Source organism: Theropithecus gelada, chromosome X (assembly GCF_003255815.1).
Source record: "Theropithecus gelada isolate Dixy chromosome X, Tgel_1.0, whole genome shotgun sequence".
Taxonomy (NCBI): Eukaryota; Metazoa; Chordata; class Mammalia; order Primates; family Cercopithecidae; genus Theropithecus; species Theropithecus gelada.
Window position 1 is genome coordinate 37,026,058 of NC_037689.1, and position 18,333 is coordinate 37,044,390.

The following is an 18,333-nucleotide window of genomic DNA, read 5'->3' on the forward strand; positions in this document are numbered from 1 at the left end:
CTTTAAAAAGTTTACTAGGGTTGGCAAATGTTTGCTAGGAAGGGCTAGATAGTATGTATTTTAGATTTTGTGGGTCAAACAGTGTCTGTCTCAACTACTCAACTCTTTCATCAAAGTGCAAAAGCAGCCAGAGGTAATGCAAAAGTGAATAGGTATGGCTGTGTCCCAATAAAACTTCGTTTACAAAAGCATGCAGTGGGCAGATGTAGCCCATGGACCATAGTTTGCTGACCCTTTTGTCTAATTGCTGGGTCTGAACTCAGATTCTGCTAAAAATGTACAAGAAGTCCTCCCCTAATCTACCAGGAGGCAATGTGTGTTTCTTCCCTTTTCTTCATATATTGTATGGGTAGAGAGGCACTGGACTGTCTCACTCCCATGATCTGCTAGATGAACAAGGCCAGCTTTTCTATGGCATTGACAGTGTCTTTAGAGCAGTTGACAGACTTGTTCACTCAGTACATGTCCTCATCCAGTCTGCAGAAGTTCCTGACATTCCTTTTATGGAACTGCCTGCTCTAAGGGGCTTTCTCTGGGAGATTCTGATTAATACATAACTGTATTGCTTAGAGAAAATAACACATTCAAACTTCTTAACCACTGTTATATCAACATGGATTTGGTGATCACTATAATTTAAATCTTGAGAAGGAAGACACAGGATAATATGTCTTGATGATGCTGAAATCTTTGGAGAGGACGTGGGGAATAGAATACAAGTAGGAAGAAAAAACCCAGGCATCTAAATTCATTCATTCATTACCTATCTATTAAGTATTTATTGAATGCCCATTAAATGACAGACATTGTGCTAGAAGCTAGAGACATAAAGATGAAAGACAAATAAATGACAGACTCCCTCTCCTCAAGGACTCAAATCTATCACACAGATATGAAAAGAAATCATTACAAAACTGTGTGAAATATGGAAGGATAAAAGTGTAAAAACTATAAAATCAGCACAGAAAGGGGGAGGAGGAGAAATCCAGGAAAGGATTCACAGAGGGAGTGATGTTTGAGCAGTCACACAAGGAGGAAAGGCATGTTCAAGATTAGTGTGCTGGAGGAATACTGGAGGGGATAGGGGTACAGTGGTGGAGGGAGGGATCAAAGGGGGAAAAATGGCGATCTGAAATATAGGAAGAAACCGGACCCTTCTGGGCTTTGGATGCAATCTACAGGAAGAAGTTTGGACCTACTTTTGCAGGTGATTATGAATCACTGTAAGGTTAAGTAGGGAGTAATATAATGATTTATAATTTTTAAGGAAAACTTTGGCATCAAGTGTCTAACTTGGGAGGCTGAGTCAATGGTGGAATTGTTAAGGGTATTTGAGATACAGGACACAGGAGGCTTTGGATGGAGCAAGGTGTTTGGTTCTGGATATTTTTTGTTTTTCTTTTCTTTTTTCTTTCTTTCTTTTTTTTTATTGAGACTGAGTCTTGCTCTGTCGCCCAGGCTGGAGTGCAGGGGTGCGATCTTGGTTCACTGCAACCTCCGCCTCCCAGATTCAAGTAATTCTCATGCCTCAGCCTCCTCGGTAGCTGGGATTACAGGCATGCACTACCACACCCAGCTAAATTTTAGTATTTTTAGTAGAGATGGGGTTTCACCATGTTGGCCAGGCTGGTCTCAAACTCCTGACCTCAAGTGATCCACCAGCCTCGACCTTCCAAAGTGCCCGGGATTACAGGTGTGAACCACTGCGCCCGGCCCGGTTCTGGATATTTTAACATAGAGGTACTAGAGACAATAAAGTGGTTTCTCAAGCAGAGGTTTTTGGTACATTGTTGAAACTATGGATCTGGAGCTCGTGAGAGAAATTTCATCTGGAAATGGAGGTTTGGACTATATTAGGTAGGAAAGAATAAGAGAGTTATCATATGCAGAATAAACAATAAACCCAAGAGGGTAGCCTGGGAAAGACAACTTTTTAAAGGACACGCAGGGGAAAGGGAAATGCAACTTGGAAGATGGGAGCAGGTACTGAGTCAAGGACCCAATTCTTGTGCCTCATAATTTTGCTATGGTTGGGACTTGTGGAGCAGTACTCCCATCCCCAACTAGTTTCTGTAAGAATGGTGTGCTTCTAGGCTTCCACTTTGACACTTTCCGGGGTAGTCTGCCATGTTTCTCAATTTATAATGCGCACATGAATCAGGTGGGAATCTTATTAAAATGCAGATTCTGATTCAGGAGGTCTGGAGTGAGGCCTGACATTCTGCATTTCTAACTATCTCCCAAGTGATGCCGATACTGCTGGTCCATGGACCATGCTTTAGGGAAACAAGGCTCTGTTATACAGGGAAGCATTGGAAGCTTGGAGTCCCCTAAAGCTAACTGATGAAGCTTATCTCCTCAAATCTTCAAGGAGAAAACTGAATCCAGAAAGCATGTTTTTAAATTGATCAACTACAAGGGTTGTGAACAAGAAAATTATTTGATAGTTATCTATAATTCTTTCAAATTACAGCTTTCATCACTTCTCTAATTAAGCCTCTGAAGCCCCTCTCTTGTATAAAATCGTGCGTCTAACCTCTTGTTATGTAGAACTTTGGTATAGTGGAGAGAACATAAGACCTGGGGTCAGGAGACTAGGGTTCGAGTCCCGGCTCCACTGCTAACAATCACTTTCCATTAGAGAAGCTACAGGGCAGAGCAACAGATGACCAGCATGGTAAGAGGCAGAAGGGCAGGGTGTTTGGAACACAGACAGCCTGAGTGTGAATCCAGCTGTGTAACCTTGAGTAAGCCAATGAACCTTTGACCTTCTGCTTCTTCATCTGTAAAATGGGCATGAGAGTACCAACCTCACAGGGTTGTTTTGAAGGTTAAACAGATTAACATTAGCAAAGTGCTTTAACCAATGTCTAGGAAATAGTAAATTCTATGTAAGTATCTGTTAAGTAAATAAATAAAATATCTGGATTTTATTTTCCTCATCTATAAAAGAGGCATGACTACATCATGGCTAAGCGTATTTTCTATCCTAACATTCTATGACTTCCTGTGCTTAATCTGTGGACAAATAATTAAGGACACACGATGATAAGAGGAGAAAGGGTCTTAGCTAACTCATGAGATTTGTACAAGTTCCCAGTCAAAAGATGGTTGTGGCTGCCTTTAAACACACATAAGTAAAAGAAAAACTTAAATGTCTGAGTTTTTAAAAGTTAAGAAACAAAAACAAAACGCTTTGCTTCTCAGTAACTGAGCTTTCAAGGGACATATTTATTTTGTATGATTACTCTGAGTTTGTATGTGCAGGGATACCTAGTGTCCCTGTATTCCAAGCCACTGGGAGAGGATCCACACGACCCCAGTGTAGGATGGCTTTGAGCAGTCCCACTCCTTTGATCTGTCACCTAATTCAGTTAGACTCTTGTTTTTCATTATTGGTACTGAGGAGATTGCCTAAAATAAGACTTCCATCTCACACATCTTTTTCCCACCTAAATGTTAGTTACTAGGAATAAAGATTATGACCCTACTCAGTTTGTCTGAAGGCTTTTTCCAGAAAAACAAACTATAATATTGCAGTGCTGTTCAGCTGAGAGAAAAGGAAATAAGAACCACAAACCTTTGGAATGGAAATCAGATGCATACAAAATGGTTGTCAAATGCTACAGGCCGAGGCAGGGTACAATTTAATGTTCCCCCTGAAGTAGTTAGTAGAACAAAAAAGAATATTTTTAAAGCAATCTGTGTTCTTTAAATTTATGAGCAGCTGGTGGTTATCTGCAATCATTGTGTGTATCTGGGAATTCATGCAAGGCAGGGAAATGCAACGGGATTTTAATGTATGTTGAATTTAATAATTGGTGAAGTGAATATATGTTTTGTAAGCATTTATCTAAATAATAAAATGTGTTTTAATTGCTTTTAGATGTTCCTTCATTTAATCAAACAGCAATGATAGTAAGAAGTCAACACCCAAAGAGTTGAAGTAATCGTTATGGGTACTTAAGTCAGGATTTTCTGCCTCTTAGTACAGTACTATTTCTGCTATTATCAGTCACCTCTACTCATGTTCTTAAATAAACAAAAAATAACTATTTTCTTAAAAATACTATTCCTAAGAGTTTCATATTTTTTTTGCTAAAAATGCAATAGACTACAGGACAGTATTGAAATCACCTTTATTTTTGATAAAGATAAAAAGGATGTTAAAGTTCCCAATAGACTGTAGAATCTTTTTTCAAGTTAAAATTCCCTACAACATAATACAAAAATACGATTTTTGTTCTTCCTACAGTTCCAAACTCAATATCCTACACATAATAGGTATTTAAGAAATGTTTCTTTTTAAAAAAACAGATGAATAAACATCATGTATATATTTCCCTCTGATGACAGAAAAATTAAACAATCCTCAGATTTGTAGATGGAGAGACAGGACCAAAAAAATCCAGCTATTCTTCCCAACAATACTATACATGTACACTGTTTTCAAAGAAAAAGAGAATCAACCAAGAAAATCGTCGTCATTTTGGTCTTACCGTGTTGGACAACTGGTTCTCTTAATGGCTCCCCAGCAATTAAGACAAAGTGGCTTCTCTTGGGATCCTAAAGTTAACAAAGAAAACATCAAACAATAAACAGGCATTTTCGAAGGTCAAATTGTGAATAATTTGAAATTGACATGCTAGCCAAATGGGCGATGTTCCTAATTCTGAATATAATTTTCAAAAATATTTTCTGTGCAACACTCAATATGGAAATGTTTATTTCTTAAGTTGTTTACTAGCAAGTAGAACTCAAGAATAAGTCCAGGCCACCAAAATATTAACATTCTCAAATTTAAGAAGGAGAATTTAAATTAAGATTTCTTTAACTGGAAATATCTTCATGACAAACTATGTGATTAAACTGGCTTATCATGGGATTTATGATTTCTCAGTAGCCATATAATTTTTAAAAGGGAAGATTCGTTATGCAAATCCAAAATAAGATGTTATTACTTTTGAAAATTATTACTATTAATGTAAAATATACCCCAGAAATATTGCACTAAATGGAACCTTATAAAAACAGAGCATCCAAGGGATATCTGCTCAAGCAAATTTCCCTCCAAAAGGGTCCTATTACGTTAAAGTCTCTAAAAGTTTTTGCTTAGAATTAAGGATTCGATTTTTTTTCTGAAACTGGAAAAAATATTAACCACAATATCCAGTGCTAGTATGGATACAGGGAAAAATACACCTTCATATATCGTTTGGGAGATTTTCAACTGGTGCAGTAATCCTTCCAGAGAGCAATTTGACAATATGACTCAAAACCCCCAATATTGTTAATGTCCTCCAATCCAGTAATGACAGTTTTAGCAATATAGTGTAAGGGAATTTCACTATTGTAGCACTATTTATCACAGCAGAAATTGAAAACATTTCTCCAAAAACGAGGGGTTGGTTAAATAATTATATGTTTATAAGAAAAACTATCATGTGGCCATTAAAATTCATTTTCTCATTCATTTCTCAACAAATATTTAAGTGTGTAATGTATTGTTCATAATGTTCATAATGTATTGTAAGTTTTGTAAATATCACAAAATGGCATGTATATACTATGGTTTAAAAATACCAAAATGTTAGCATTTATTATTTCTGAATAATGGGAATTAAAGCAAATTTTATTTTCTTCTTTATGCTTTTTGTATTTTTTTAAATTACTACAAAAATTTGCTAATTTTAAAAGTTAAAAAGAAACATAAAATAAATATTTTCTAAAGTTCGTGTTTGGGGAATTGTTTTATAATCAAATGCATTTCTGGTTTAACAATCATTAGAGCATTTCATTATATAAAACTAAGTATATTAAGTAATTCACAGGTTATAATTATAAGAGTCCTATCTTTATCAAAATCATACATATATCACATATATATACACATACACTTTTCAGTAATTTTATGTATTAGAAATGGGTGTTTGATTTGAAATTAAGGAGAACTGTAGTTCTGTCAGAAGTGAATTATATATATACTTAGATATATGTGGTGTTTTGTGCCCTGGAAACTTAATTGAGACAACGTGGCGGTTAGTTATAACAGGTAGAGTCAGAGGTGCTGCTAGACCTTGGCTTGTCCTCATCCTCCTGCATGCCATGTCCAGCTCTTCTTCCTGACTGCTAATTCTGCTAAGAGCGGCTGCAGCCCCATCCCTAGCCACTAGGCTGCAGAACTACAGACTTCTCCACTAGACTTCTTTTGTGGCCTCATTTTAGTGCCTGGATATGCTTGGCATTCCAGATTAACAGGTTGGTGACTTTTCCCATTCCCCAGCTTCTGCTTTTCTATCTTTATTTCCATAGCTCCTCCCATATGCAAATGTTCCCTCTCTGGGAAGCTGTCTTGTGACTGCCCTCTCGCGAGGAATCCCGAGCTAGCCAAATGGAGGGGCCGCCTAGAGTAGAACTGAGGCACCTCTAAACAACAGCCTCAGCAGAGCCCAGCTCCCAGCCTGCCAGCCACATGAGTGACCCCAGAGAAACTGGCAGAACTCCCCACCACATGGAGAGATAATAAATGATTGTTATTTTAAGCCACTAAATTTTAGCGTAGTTACTCACTAATAGATAAATGAACATTATATATTTCTTTTCAGCCTTCTTTTAGGTTTACCTTATTCAGAATAAAACAATAAACAAAGCCAAAATGACTATGCACTTTAAAATGAAGCCTTCAAAATTTTTGAAACTTCACCCCAATTCTAATAATATAGCATATTTCTAAATATGTAAGTCAATATTATACTATATCATACTTCTACTAATGCAAAGCTCTTTAATTAGAAATTATTATGATGTTACTAGTTCCAGAAGATTTATTACTGAATTCAATAAAAATTAATAATTAATTCCTTAATCTTCCATGTATTTAATAAAAACTACCGTATTTCCCATGTCTGAAATTTGTTTCCCTTTCCTGCCTTCAACTTAAAAAATAAATGGGACTGTAGGGTAGAATGGTTTCTTCAAAAGTCTTGATTTACTCCCCACAATCCCAGGGCTGGGACATTTAATACATCCACTCAGTTATGATGTTTTGATCACTTCTTTACATTTAAAAAAGTCTCTGTTTAACCATTTCAAGGCCTATATTTATTTATGTACCATCACTTTACTTATCCATAACCCAACTAGCTATCAAAATATGCAAACATGAACCTAGATGACATTTTCTTTCCTGAACTCACCTTCTTTGGTGAAATCTAATAATCTTTCCAGATATTCCAGAAAATACAGTGATGTGGCTGAAAGTCTCAGTTGCCGTTATCTTGAAAAGTCCCTGTTTATGATGACCTTGTCTATGGTGTCAAATGATGAAAATCATGCAAAAGCCAAGAGAATTAAAGACCTATTTAAAACCCAAGTCCTTGCATGGCTCTAAATTAATGCCTTTATGGGATTTGATTTTAAAAACCCATACAAAAGTAGCAGAGGTCCACTTACTACTTCACCCCAACTAACATTCACCATCTTTTGGTGCCCAGACTATGTCTTTTGCTTTGATGCACCTTCTCAGAGCTTCTGGTACAGAGTTAGGCTCTTCTGGGTTTACTTAATAATTTACTTTTTTGAATTGCTCTTGTTATTCCGTAAGTATTTTTGCCAAGATATGTCTCGAGTTCCAGCCGAGCGCGGTGGCTCACGCCTGTAATCCCAGCACTTTGGGAGGCCAAGGCGGGTGGATCACGAGGTCAGGAGATTGAGACCATCCTGGCTAACACGGTGAAACCCCGTCTCTACTAAAAATAAAAAAAATTAGCCGGGCGTGCTGGCGGGCACCTGTAGTCCCAGCTACTCGGGAGGCTGAGGCAGGAGAATGGCGTGAACCTGGGAGGCAGAGCTTGCAGTGAGCCGAGATCGTGCCACTGCACTCCAGCCTGGGCAACAGAGCAAGACTCCGTCTCAAAAAAAAAAAAAAAAAAAAAAAAAGATATGTCTCGAGTTCCACTGATACCAACAATAAATGATCAAAGCCCAGATGAAAGTTTTATGGTTCACTTAATGTGCTGATAACTTCTAAATTACGAGTATCTACTCAGTTTGTTTCATCAACTATAAATATAAAGCTCAAGATGGCAGTAGGACTCTGAGTATGAATCTAAGGCAGGGGTCCCCAACCCCCAGGCCATGGACCAGTACCAATGGGTGGTCTGTTAGGAATTGGGCTGCATAACAGATGAGTGGCAGGTGAGGTAGTGAAGCTTCATCTGTATGTACAGCCACTCCCCATTGCTTGAATTACCACCTGAGCTCTGCCTCCTGTCAGATCAGCAGTGATGCTGGATTCTCATAGGAGCATAAACCCTATTGTGAACTGCACATGTGAGGGATCTAGGTTGCAAACTCTTTATGAGAATCTAATGCCTAATGATCTGTCACTGTCTCCCATCACCCCCGGATGGGACCATCTAGTTGCAAGAAAACAAATTCAGAGCTTCTACTGATTCTACCTTATGGTGAGTTATAGAATTATTTCATTATATATTGCAATGTAATAATAATAGAAATAAAGTGCACAATACATGTAATGCGCTTGAAGCATCCCCAAACCATTCCCAGCCAATCCTGTCTGAGGAAAAATCGTCTTCCATGAAACTGGTCCCTGACGCCAAAAAGGTTGGGGACTGCTGATAAAAGGGCATGTTTTTGCATCAATAACATTGATTATAGTGATATATTACCTGAAAAAAGATTACCAGAAAGAAACTGTGCTTTAGTGTGACTTATTGCAGGCATTTGCTCCTACCAGACTTCATTGTTTATACTTCTTGGGCCAATGAAAAGATCAAACAATTAACTGTTATCAGCTTAAAAATTTAGTGGTTTATTTCATCATGAACTTTTACACATAAACAAGCAAAAAAGTTGTCTCTAGTTTTAATAAGATGTTTTGTTTTATTTCTGTCTTTCAATGTTTATTTTAATCAAATGCTATATATAGTCAAATGTTAATCTTTATTATATTAATAAGTTTTCCATGGATAGTGCCAGTTAAAAAGCACTGTTACCCTGAAGTATGGCTTTGATGACAGCCAATGAGGTATTGATTATCTTCCTTGGTCCACTACGGGTGAGCTTGCTAATCCATGAGGCTTAAGACCTTCTCAGTAGGATACCACTATAAACATAAGCCTAAGGGTGAGATGGAGCCTTTCATATCAAACTCTTGTACTCCTGATCGTGGAGCCATCAGGGCAACCATCATCTTAAGAGAAAGTCCAGAGTACCATCAGTAGGTCAAAGCAGCACAGGAAGCCTTAGCCCTTGAAACAGAAGCTATTCTGGGATGACTGGTACCAGCCCAGGATTAAATGTCCAGAGTAGTCTGGAGTTGATTCCGGTCTCTAAGAACTCTGAAAAAGTTCTAAGATGGAACAGGGAAACCTGGAGCAGAAAGAAGCTGTGGTCTTTTGCATCATCCCTTCCTTGTCCTCTTCTTCTGTCCTGGAGATTGGCCACTATAGGAGATACTGCCCATACTACTGGTCAACCAGTAGTCAAATGGGTGTGATGGTGGAGAACACAGAAAGGAAGAGTAGTAAAAGCGCAGGAAGAACAGAGCCAGAAAAAAGCCAGGCAAAAAATCAGCTTCTCATTCTTGATCACAGTTTAGTGGAAATGGGATTGGCACAGCACTAGGCAGTCACATCTTCCTTCTTTATCAAATCCTCAGGCTAATGCTAGGTCCAAGTGAGGATAACACTGGCTTGGAGCTTGAGTGAGTCAGGGTATCTTGGAGCCTTTTTCTACCTGTAGAAACTGTTATGTTCCCTAAGCCTTCAAGTATACTGTATAAATCCTTATTAGGTAACATGTGTGTGGTATGACTATCAAATTAGATATTTGGATTCATAAACTTTCCAGTTACCATTATTGAGCATTTACAACATAGTAAACCAAGTGTTTTCTGCAAAGGGCCAGAGAGTTTTAGGCTTTGTCGCAACTACTCAATTCCACTATTATTGGATAAAAGAATCTATAGACAATATGGAAATGAATGGGTGTGGCTGTGGTCCAATATAACCTTATGAAAAAGGCTTGGATTTGGCCTATTGGACATAATTTACTGACCCCCATGCTCAATCTGCAGTAGACTTGTATGTAATTTCAAATATTCTTTCTAACAATCACTTGCAGTTGGTAGTATTATTTTAATTTTGCAAAGAAACTGAAGCTCAGAGGGCTTTACAAATGTGTCCAAAGTCACAACAGCTAATAAGTAGTAAAGCCAAGATTCAAACTTTCAGAATCTCTTTTCTGCTGTAATCTAAAGGGGACCTTCTACCATTGTGTGGATATAAGTGACACGTGCCGCCTTTAAGTGCTGATTTTTTAATATCAATTTTTTTCATAGAAATCTTTCTAAGGTTTTGATGGCTCAGGCTATGCTTATACACAGCAACAATTACAGAACTGCACATAGCAGAATGATGCCACTGGCGCCAGGAGTGCTGCTTGCCAGTGAATTGACGGTTTCAGCTGACTCTTTTCTATGTTGGCTGCACCTGTTCTTCTGACTCACTTCATCACTTCTTTCTGGTGTTCTGTTTTAGCTTCCAACTCATCTGCAATGTGCTCTCTGTGTATTATAGGAAGAACTGAGGTTGCCAAATTAAACCAGATAATGTTACAAACAACTGATATCAGTAGGTTCTGGCCTATGTGTAGCTTTCATGCCTCTTTCCTATATTGGATTGAAAGATAGAAAATAGACATTTTTATAGGTCAAAAGTGGCAGTTTCATACGGCTCAGTCTAATATTAAAGGGCACTGACCCTGACATTTGCATTTTTCTAGGGCTCATGAGGTTTTTCTTCTGTTGATCTCACAGTTCATGGTGGTGCTATAGATGATTAAAGCAGCAGTAGATTGCTGCCAGAAAAGTGGGCTAAGATCTAATAACTCCTCAAATCCACTGTGTTTTATAACAACAGGCAGGGTCAGAGGGCCAGAAGTCAGTCAGACTGCCTCGGCACTAGACATCCGCACACTGAAATCGTTTTCAAAGTTTGTTTTTTTCAGGAGCTTTTGCACAATTTTCTCCTCAATCCTCTTTATAAGAATGACATAAAGCAGTCAGATTGACTAAACAGACTCACAACATGGTGACTGAATTACTCAAGGGCATGACATAGACATGAGAAAGAAACTTGGAAACTTGGGAATAAAAACCTCCGAAAACTCCTAAAATATCAGAAACTTTACTTAAAGAGCAGGGATTCATCACAAAAACACTATGAAATGCATAATATTTTCCTCTCAGTTCAAAGTGGGGATTCTTTTTTTTTTCTTTTTTTTTTTTCTTTGAGACGGAGTCTTGCTCTGCCGCCCAGGCTGGAGTGCAGTGGCACAATCTCGGCTCACTGCAACCTCCACCTCCCAGGTTCACACCATTCTCCTGCCTCAGCCTCCCGAGTAGCTGGGACTACAGGCGCCCGCCACCACGCCTGCCTAATTTTTTTATTTTTAGTAGAGACAGGGTTTCACTGTGTTAGCCAGGATGGTCTCGATCTCCTGACCTCGTGATCACACGCCTCAGCCTCCCAAAGTGCTGGGATTACAGGCGTGAGCCACCACGCCCGGCCAAAGTTGGGATTCTTTTCAAAGGGCTCTATGTGAGTATGCATGTAGATCTATATTTCTACTTCTATAGGGCTGATCTATTTTCACTTATGCTAAAAACAAAATAAATCAATGGCATAAATAAAGAAAATTAAGAGACAACAAAGATGTGTTGTTTCTAGATTCAAATTTCCAGGGGTAAACAATAGGGGCTTTATATGATTTCTGAAGATAAAGAATCAATACAGATAAAACTTTAAAATAAACCCATAGAAATAGCAGAAATTAATGAAAAGACATGATAAACTTCTGATATAATTTATTCTCCAAGGAAGAGAGAAAAACTTTCAGTTGTCCACAACATTTAGGCATTTTCTTGGAAACCAGTAGAAAGTACATGTTAAGAAAGTTAAAGGAAAAGAACATACTTACCTTGTTCTCCACCTGGACGCTGTCACCTTCTCCAAGCACTGCTGTGTGATGAGGTTCTATTTTTTGTTGTGCATCATCCGGCCCTACAAAACCAATGACCCACTAATTTAATACCCATTATAGTACATTTGTTATATGGTTACTTATTTGGTTAACTATATAACACCACAATATTTATTTTAATTTGAGAAATAACAGACTTAGTAATTTCCTTAAATTTCTTGGTTAATTATATTTGCTATTATTAAAGCCTGAAACTAGTTTGTTTTCAATTTTGAAAAAGGACAAGGAGATGAATCCTGGGTTGTGTTTCCATTTACACTTTAATGGATAAGCAAAGTCCTTGGCATTATGTGCTCATGTTTACTTAGGTAAATTATAAACTTTGTAAGAATTAAGAATAGTTAGAAAAAGTATCAAATGCCATAATTCATTCATTTCCACAAGTATTAATTGAGTACCTACAATGGCCTAGTACTATGGGACAATACAGAGACATGCAAAGTAGATTCCTTTCATAGAAATAATTCAAAATCCCGTTGGAGCAAACTACATCTATACACACAAAATAATCAGAGAATAATTCAACTGAAAAATAAGTAAGTTGGATAGCTATTGAATAACAGCTATTGAACTCTGAATAAGACCCAGTTCTAAATGTTGTGGGAATATTCAGGATAGATAAATTTCCATCCCTTTTATACTGAGGTTTACAAATAAAATAATACAAATGAAAGCGTCTCTTAAAGGCAACGATAAATTTGTAAGCAAAGTTCAATAAGAGAATAGGGGTGATGGGGGCTTGTGCAGGTCTAGGGACCACAGATATTTGTCGTGCAGGAGGTAAGACTTGAACAGAGCTCTGTAGGATTAAACCATAAGAGGCAAATCTGGGGAAAAGGGCATTCTAGCCAAGAGAAAATATTGTGGTGAAAATTCTACCATTCCTGGAACAGTCTTTTGGGAAGAACGATGGAAATATAAGCTGTCTCCAGATCAGGGAAAGTCTTTAAACCGATGTTTATCCATATAAAGTTGACAGCCCTTGAGGGGTGTGTGTGTGTGTGTGTGTGTGTGTGTGTGTGTGTGTGTGAAATTACCAGATCTGTGTCTTGGAGAAATAACTCTGATGGCAGAATGTGGAGTGAATTGGAGGGGACAAGACTGAAGTTAGGATGACCTGTTAGGAGTTTGCTGTAACTGTCTAAGTGAAGATGAATTACAGTCTGAATTGAGAAAGTGGCAACAGAAAGATAGGGATGAATTTGACAGGTGGAGTTGAAAAAGAAATCTAAAGGATTTGGCCACAGTGGGAGAGAGAAAAGTCTAACATGATTCTCACTAGGAGCAGAAGAATGTAGTGACTTGAAGATTGCAAGAGTAGTTCTGCAAGAGGAGGCTGCAGATTGGAGAGGCCAAAGTGAACCACAGAAGACTGTAGAGAGGGGGTGAGATTTGGACTAGGTCTTTCAGTTGGGAAAAACCCCGATATGTTAATGGGCAAGAGTAAGAATATTTCAAATTGAGTGAGTAGTCCATAAAATGTCTTGGGAGATATCCCTGCATGCCCTTTTGGGATGTAAATAAGGGCATTCATGTGACAAGCTGGAGCTGAATAATCAATAAAGAAATGCTTATTTAAATGAAAACAATAGCTTAGCAATTATTATGTAAACAGAAACATAATTTGTGAATTTTGGACATACTGGTTGGAGTCCAAACAACTATATTTTCTAGAGAAGTCCTTCCCATCTCCACTTTGGAAATAATCAATATGAGGCAGCAGAGTTCATTCTGATGCTTGCAAACATGAAATAGGATTCTAACAGAGCAGGAGTTCTCAACGTGGAGTCAATGTCCTCCCAAGGGGTCCATGGATACAATTCAGGGCATGGGTGGACTTGGATAGGAGATAAATTACATGTTTCCTTTCACTAACACCTAAATTGAAACGTATCTTTTCCTTCAATCGTGAACGTAGCCAACAAGCCACAGTAGTATAAGCTGGGCTGATGACTGTGTCTGCAGCAGAAATCATAGATATTTTCATATCACTTTATGGTTTTGTAGATATCTCAAAATACAGTTTATGTTAATTATTACTTTAAAATTTAGAGCAGGCCTGCTACTAGATCATGTCATGTCAAATGTCATTAAAGAAGCACACATATAGCTATATCCTAAACCTGTTCTTTTAACATTTTCATAACTGCACTGTCTTTAAAAACATTATTTAAGGAGGCAGGGGGCTTGGCAGATGTCAAAAAGGTCCATGGCAGTAAAAAGATTGACAACTTCTGTCCCAGAGGAAGTGGTGTGCTGGATAATGTTTATCAGTTGGCTTTCAGGAGTAACGGGGAGAACTAACCTGATTTGTAAGTGTGTGCCAATATCTGTGGTGTAAATACTCCCACTGTGGCCAATTTCAACCTACTAATGTGAGGCCAGGGAAGGCACACAATCAGCTCCTGCAAGCTAGCAAGAGCCAGGCCCAGCATAATACTAAAGGTTTCTCCTCCATCAAAGATTTAGGTCAACAAATGTCATGGAAACAAATGATAGAACTCCACTGATTTTCCACTTATGCAGGGATTTGGCAATAAAAGAGAGGTCTGGGAGTTAAAAAAAAAAATCTCATTTAGAGTTGAGTAACATTTTTAACTGTGATACAGAGGAGCATTTTATTAAGTGTGCTTTACTGAGATCCCCTGGGAGCAATGAACCATGTCTTTATCTTCAACTAATTCATATTTAACACCCGTTACCCACGTGGTCCACTCCTGGCCCCTAATTTTGTCATGTAGGATGTTTCGTGATACATATACCACAACAGTTTATAAACCCCTTCGCTATGTTTTAATGGAGTGAGCTGGCAAAAGAGTGCTCAAAAATAATGCTGAATTGGTATTTCTCTGCACCCCGTATCAGGGGAGCTTGCTTGACTATGGTGTTCATTGGTCTGTGAGGAAACCTTAATTCAGCAACAGAGGTCAGCTTGTCTAAAGGGCTCTAACTCTAATTGTACGTGGGATGCAACTTCTGCCCATTCTCTTTGCAATCTCAGTGTTGGTACCAAAGAGGTCATTTGAAATGCTCCACTCTAAGGTAAATATTTATTTATTTTTGAGACGGAGTCTCGCTCTGTCACCCAGACTGGAGTGCAGTGGTGCAATCTCAGCTCACTGCAACCTCTGCCTCCCACGATTATCCTGCCTCAGCCTCCTGAGTAGCTGGGACTACAGGCGCATGCCACCACGCCCGGCTAATTTTTTGTATTTTTAGTAGAGATGGGGTTTCACTGTGTTAGCCAGGATGGTCTCAATCTCCTGACCCCGTGATCTGCCCGCCTCGGCCTCCCAAAGTGCCGGGATTACAGGCGTGAGCCACGGCATTCGACTGTAAATCTTTATTTTTATTTATTTATTTTCTTTTGAGACAGAGTCTTACTCTGTTGCCAAGTCTGAAGTGCAGTGGTGTAATCACAGCCCACTGCAGCCTCAAACTCCGGGGCTTAAGTGACCCTCCCACCTCAACCTCTAAAGTAGCTGGGACCACAGGCATGCATTACCAAGCCCAGCTCATTAAATTTTTTTTTTTTTGGTAGAGGCAGGGTCTCATCATGTTGCCCAGGCTGGTCTCAAACTCCTGGGTTCAAGCAATCCTCCCACCTCAGTCTCCCAAAGTGCTGGGATTACAGGCATGAGCCACTGCGCCTAGCCAAGGTAAACCTCTCTTATAGACACTGGAGTCAGGGTTCCAGGTTAATAATAACTGCAAGTGTACTTTTACCTTCTGTATCATTACATGAAATGTTTAAAACAGGGTCACAGAAAGCAAAGACTGATTCTATCTTTATTTCCAGATCATTTTTATGTTATTCATCCATCTGGTTATCTCCTGAACCTAAAATAAATCTCAAAAAATGTATCTTATTGTTTCTGACTACTTTCAATTATAAATAGAGCCAAATCAGATAACAAATAGTTTCCATTGGGAATCACTGCCAAGAATGTTAAATCTAATAGCACAGTTAAGGAAAAAATTAACTGAAAACAATTTAATTGCAATTTTTTTGCCTAAACAGTCATAAAAGGGTGAACTACTTCAAAACCTATTTTAAAGTTAGTGCTGCATCTTCAGTGTGTGATTAATTGCTGTACAACTTTTCTGCAAATGCCAATTTTTCTTTTCCTTTTTTTCTATTTATAAGAATTGCTGTCCTATTTATTCTCTGTTCTATACACTCCAGTACTTCTATCATAGGTTTGATATCATCAATTTTACATGTGTAGTTGAAGCCTTCTTATCTGATGCAAATGAGATTGATAATTGAAAAAGACAGTCAAACTACCTCAAACATTTTATTTTAAATTAAAGCATAAATGTGCATTTGTTTGTAGATTTTTAGAAATACTCCTGTAGCAATTTGGGAGGCCAAGGCAGGAGGATTGCTTGAACCCAGGAGTTCAAGACCAGCCTGGGGAATATAGGGAGACCCTGTCTGTACAAAACATTTTTAGGTGTGGTGGTGCACACCTGTCATCCCAGCTACTCAGGAGACATGGGAGGAGTGCTTGAACCGAAAAAAAAAAAAAGAAAGAAATACAGTTAAGGTGGGTTTACTGACTTGATTGAAGCATTTTCTTTTTAAAGCATACCCACTATGCACCACGCATTAGATTATGAGAGTTTCCCCAAATCTTTCACAAATTCCAAGGCATTTTCATATTATTAAATTTTTAATTTTTGTGGGTGCATAGTAGGTGTATATATTTATGGGGTATATGGGATGTTTTGATTCAAGCACTTATACTTTGTGTTAAAAACAATCCAATTACACTCTTTCAGTTATTTTAAAATTTGCAATTAAGTTATTATTGACTATAGTCACCCTGTGTGCTGTAAAATAGTAGATCTTATTCATTATTTCTATTTTTTTGTACCCATTAACCATCCCCACCTTCCCCCGCCCAGCCCCCAACTACCATTCCCAGTCTCATGAACTCATGGTAACCTTCTTTCTACTCTCCATGTCCATGAGTTCATATCGTTTTGATCTTTAGATCCCACAGAGAACTGAGAACATGTGATGTTTGTCCTTCTGTGTCAAAGGCATTTCCTTTAGCAATTCACTTTTACAAAGCATCTGCCTTAGTTGTTATGGAACCACCAACTCTCTTTTCACATTTATTTCATTAATTTACAACTGTTTAATTAAATTACATAATTTCAATTATTGGTGCAATTAGCATACATGGACTGAGAACAAACACAGGTGCCTTTAAGTCCACTACAACCCAGCTGATGGGAGCAGCTATGGGCAGGCAGACCAGGGAGGAGCTGATCACCCTGGGTGTTCAAGCACCTTCCTCAAAGTATTCACCATAGAATGAAGAGCACCGGGCAATCCAGCTAGCTGGATAAATGGAGGTCAATTATGAGGGCTGCTGGTGCACATTTGTGTCTCCTTGCCTTTACTGCAAGATCCAGAGCCCGTTTCAAACTGCTTAATATCACCCAAAACCAGAGCACAGAGGTTTGCGCTCAAAAGGTTAGCACAAACTAAGCATGAATCATTAGTTATTTAAATAAATTCAAAACATTTTACTGCCTTTGTAAGCCAGATTCATTCAATAAACACAAACAAATGTTTTTAGATTTCTAAATATTTTCTAAGCATCAACAGTATACTTGATATCAGGCCTTCTAGTGGACTAGAATTCAAGCTGATAAACTGTACCAAGCTTCAAGGATACAGGATGTAAATTTTTCTATCCTTTTGATCTCTGCATTAATGTGTAACGTGATTTTCAGCGCAGTTGCAGGGAAGAGATTTGGTACTGGTATCTATGGGATATACTGGTTTTCTGACAATGTATTTTTTTACTTTCTTTTGACTTCTATTTTTACCATATGATGCACGGATTCCAGCTGTGGGCTAGTCAAAGAACTTTTTGCCTCAGCAAGATTGTCGTCAAAGGTCTCTGCCTCTATTGCACACTTTTAAAAATTACTATTCAATAGCTTAGAAGGCTCTTCATTGTTGGAAAAAGCAAATATATTAAAAATTAAGAAGATCCTTGAAAAGCATAAAGTGAGTACTTTCAGATGAGTCTCAAATGAATACTTTCTTTGAATAAGAAAATGAGAATTCTGCTAGTCTTATTTTAGCTCTGTTAACTATTTTTCTTCAGGGTGTCATTAGAGGACACTTACATAGCTTCACAATACTTACCTTTACTTTTAAAATGACTGACTGACTTTGACAACTAGTTAGACATCCAGCATTTTTCCCCCCCTTTCTTTCTTTTGTTTTTTTTTTTTTCCTTT

At 38.1% G+C, this 18,333-nt stretch overlaps 1 protein-coding gene across 3 annotated transcripts in view; it reads right to left on the reverse strand.

Moving 5' to 3' along the window:
• Positions 1-18,333, reverse strand: part of PIR (pirin) — a 112,234-nt gene that overhangs the window by 843 nt on the left and 93,058 nt on the right. For all 3 annotated transcript variants that reach the window (XM_025372529.1, XM_025372530.1, XM_025372531.1), the window contains exons 8-9: positions 12,004-12,086; positions 4,500-4,566 (exon numbers count right to left, since the gene is read on the reverse strand). In XM_025372529.1, the coding sequence (XP_025228314.1) occupies positions 4,500-4,566; positions 12,004-12,086 (150 nt within the window). The remainder of the gene's footprint in view (positions 1-4,499; positions 4,567-12,003; positions 12,087-18,333) is intronic.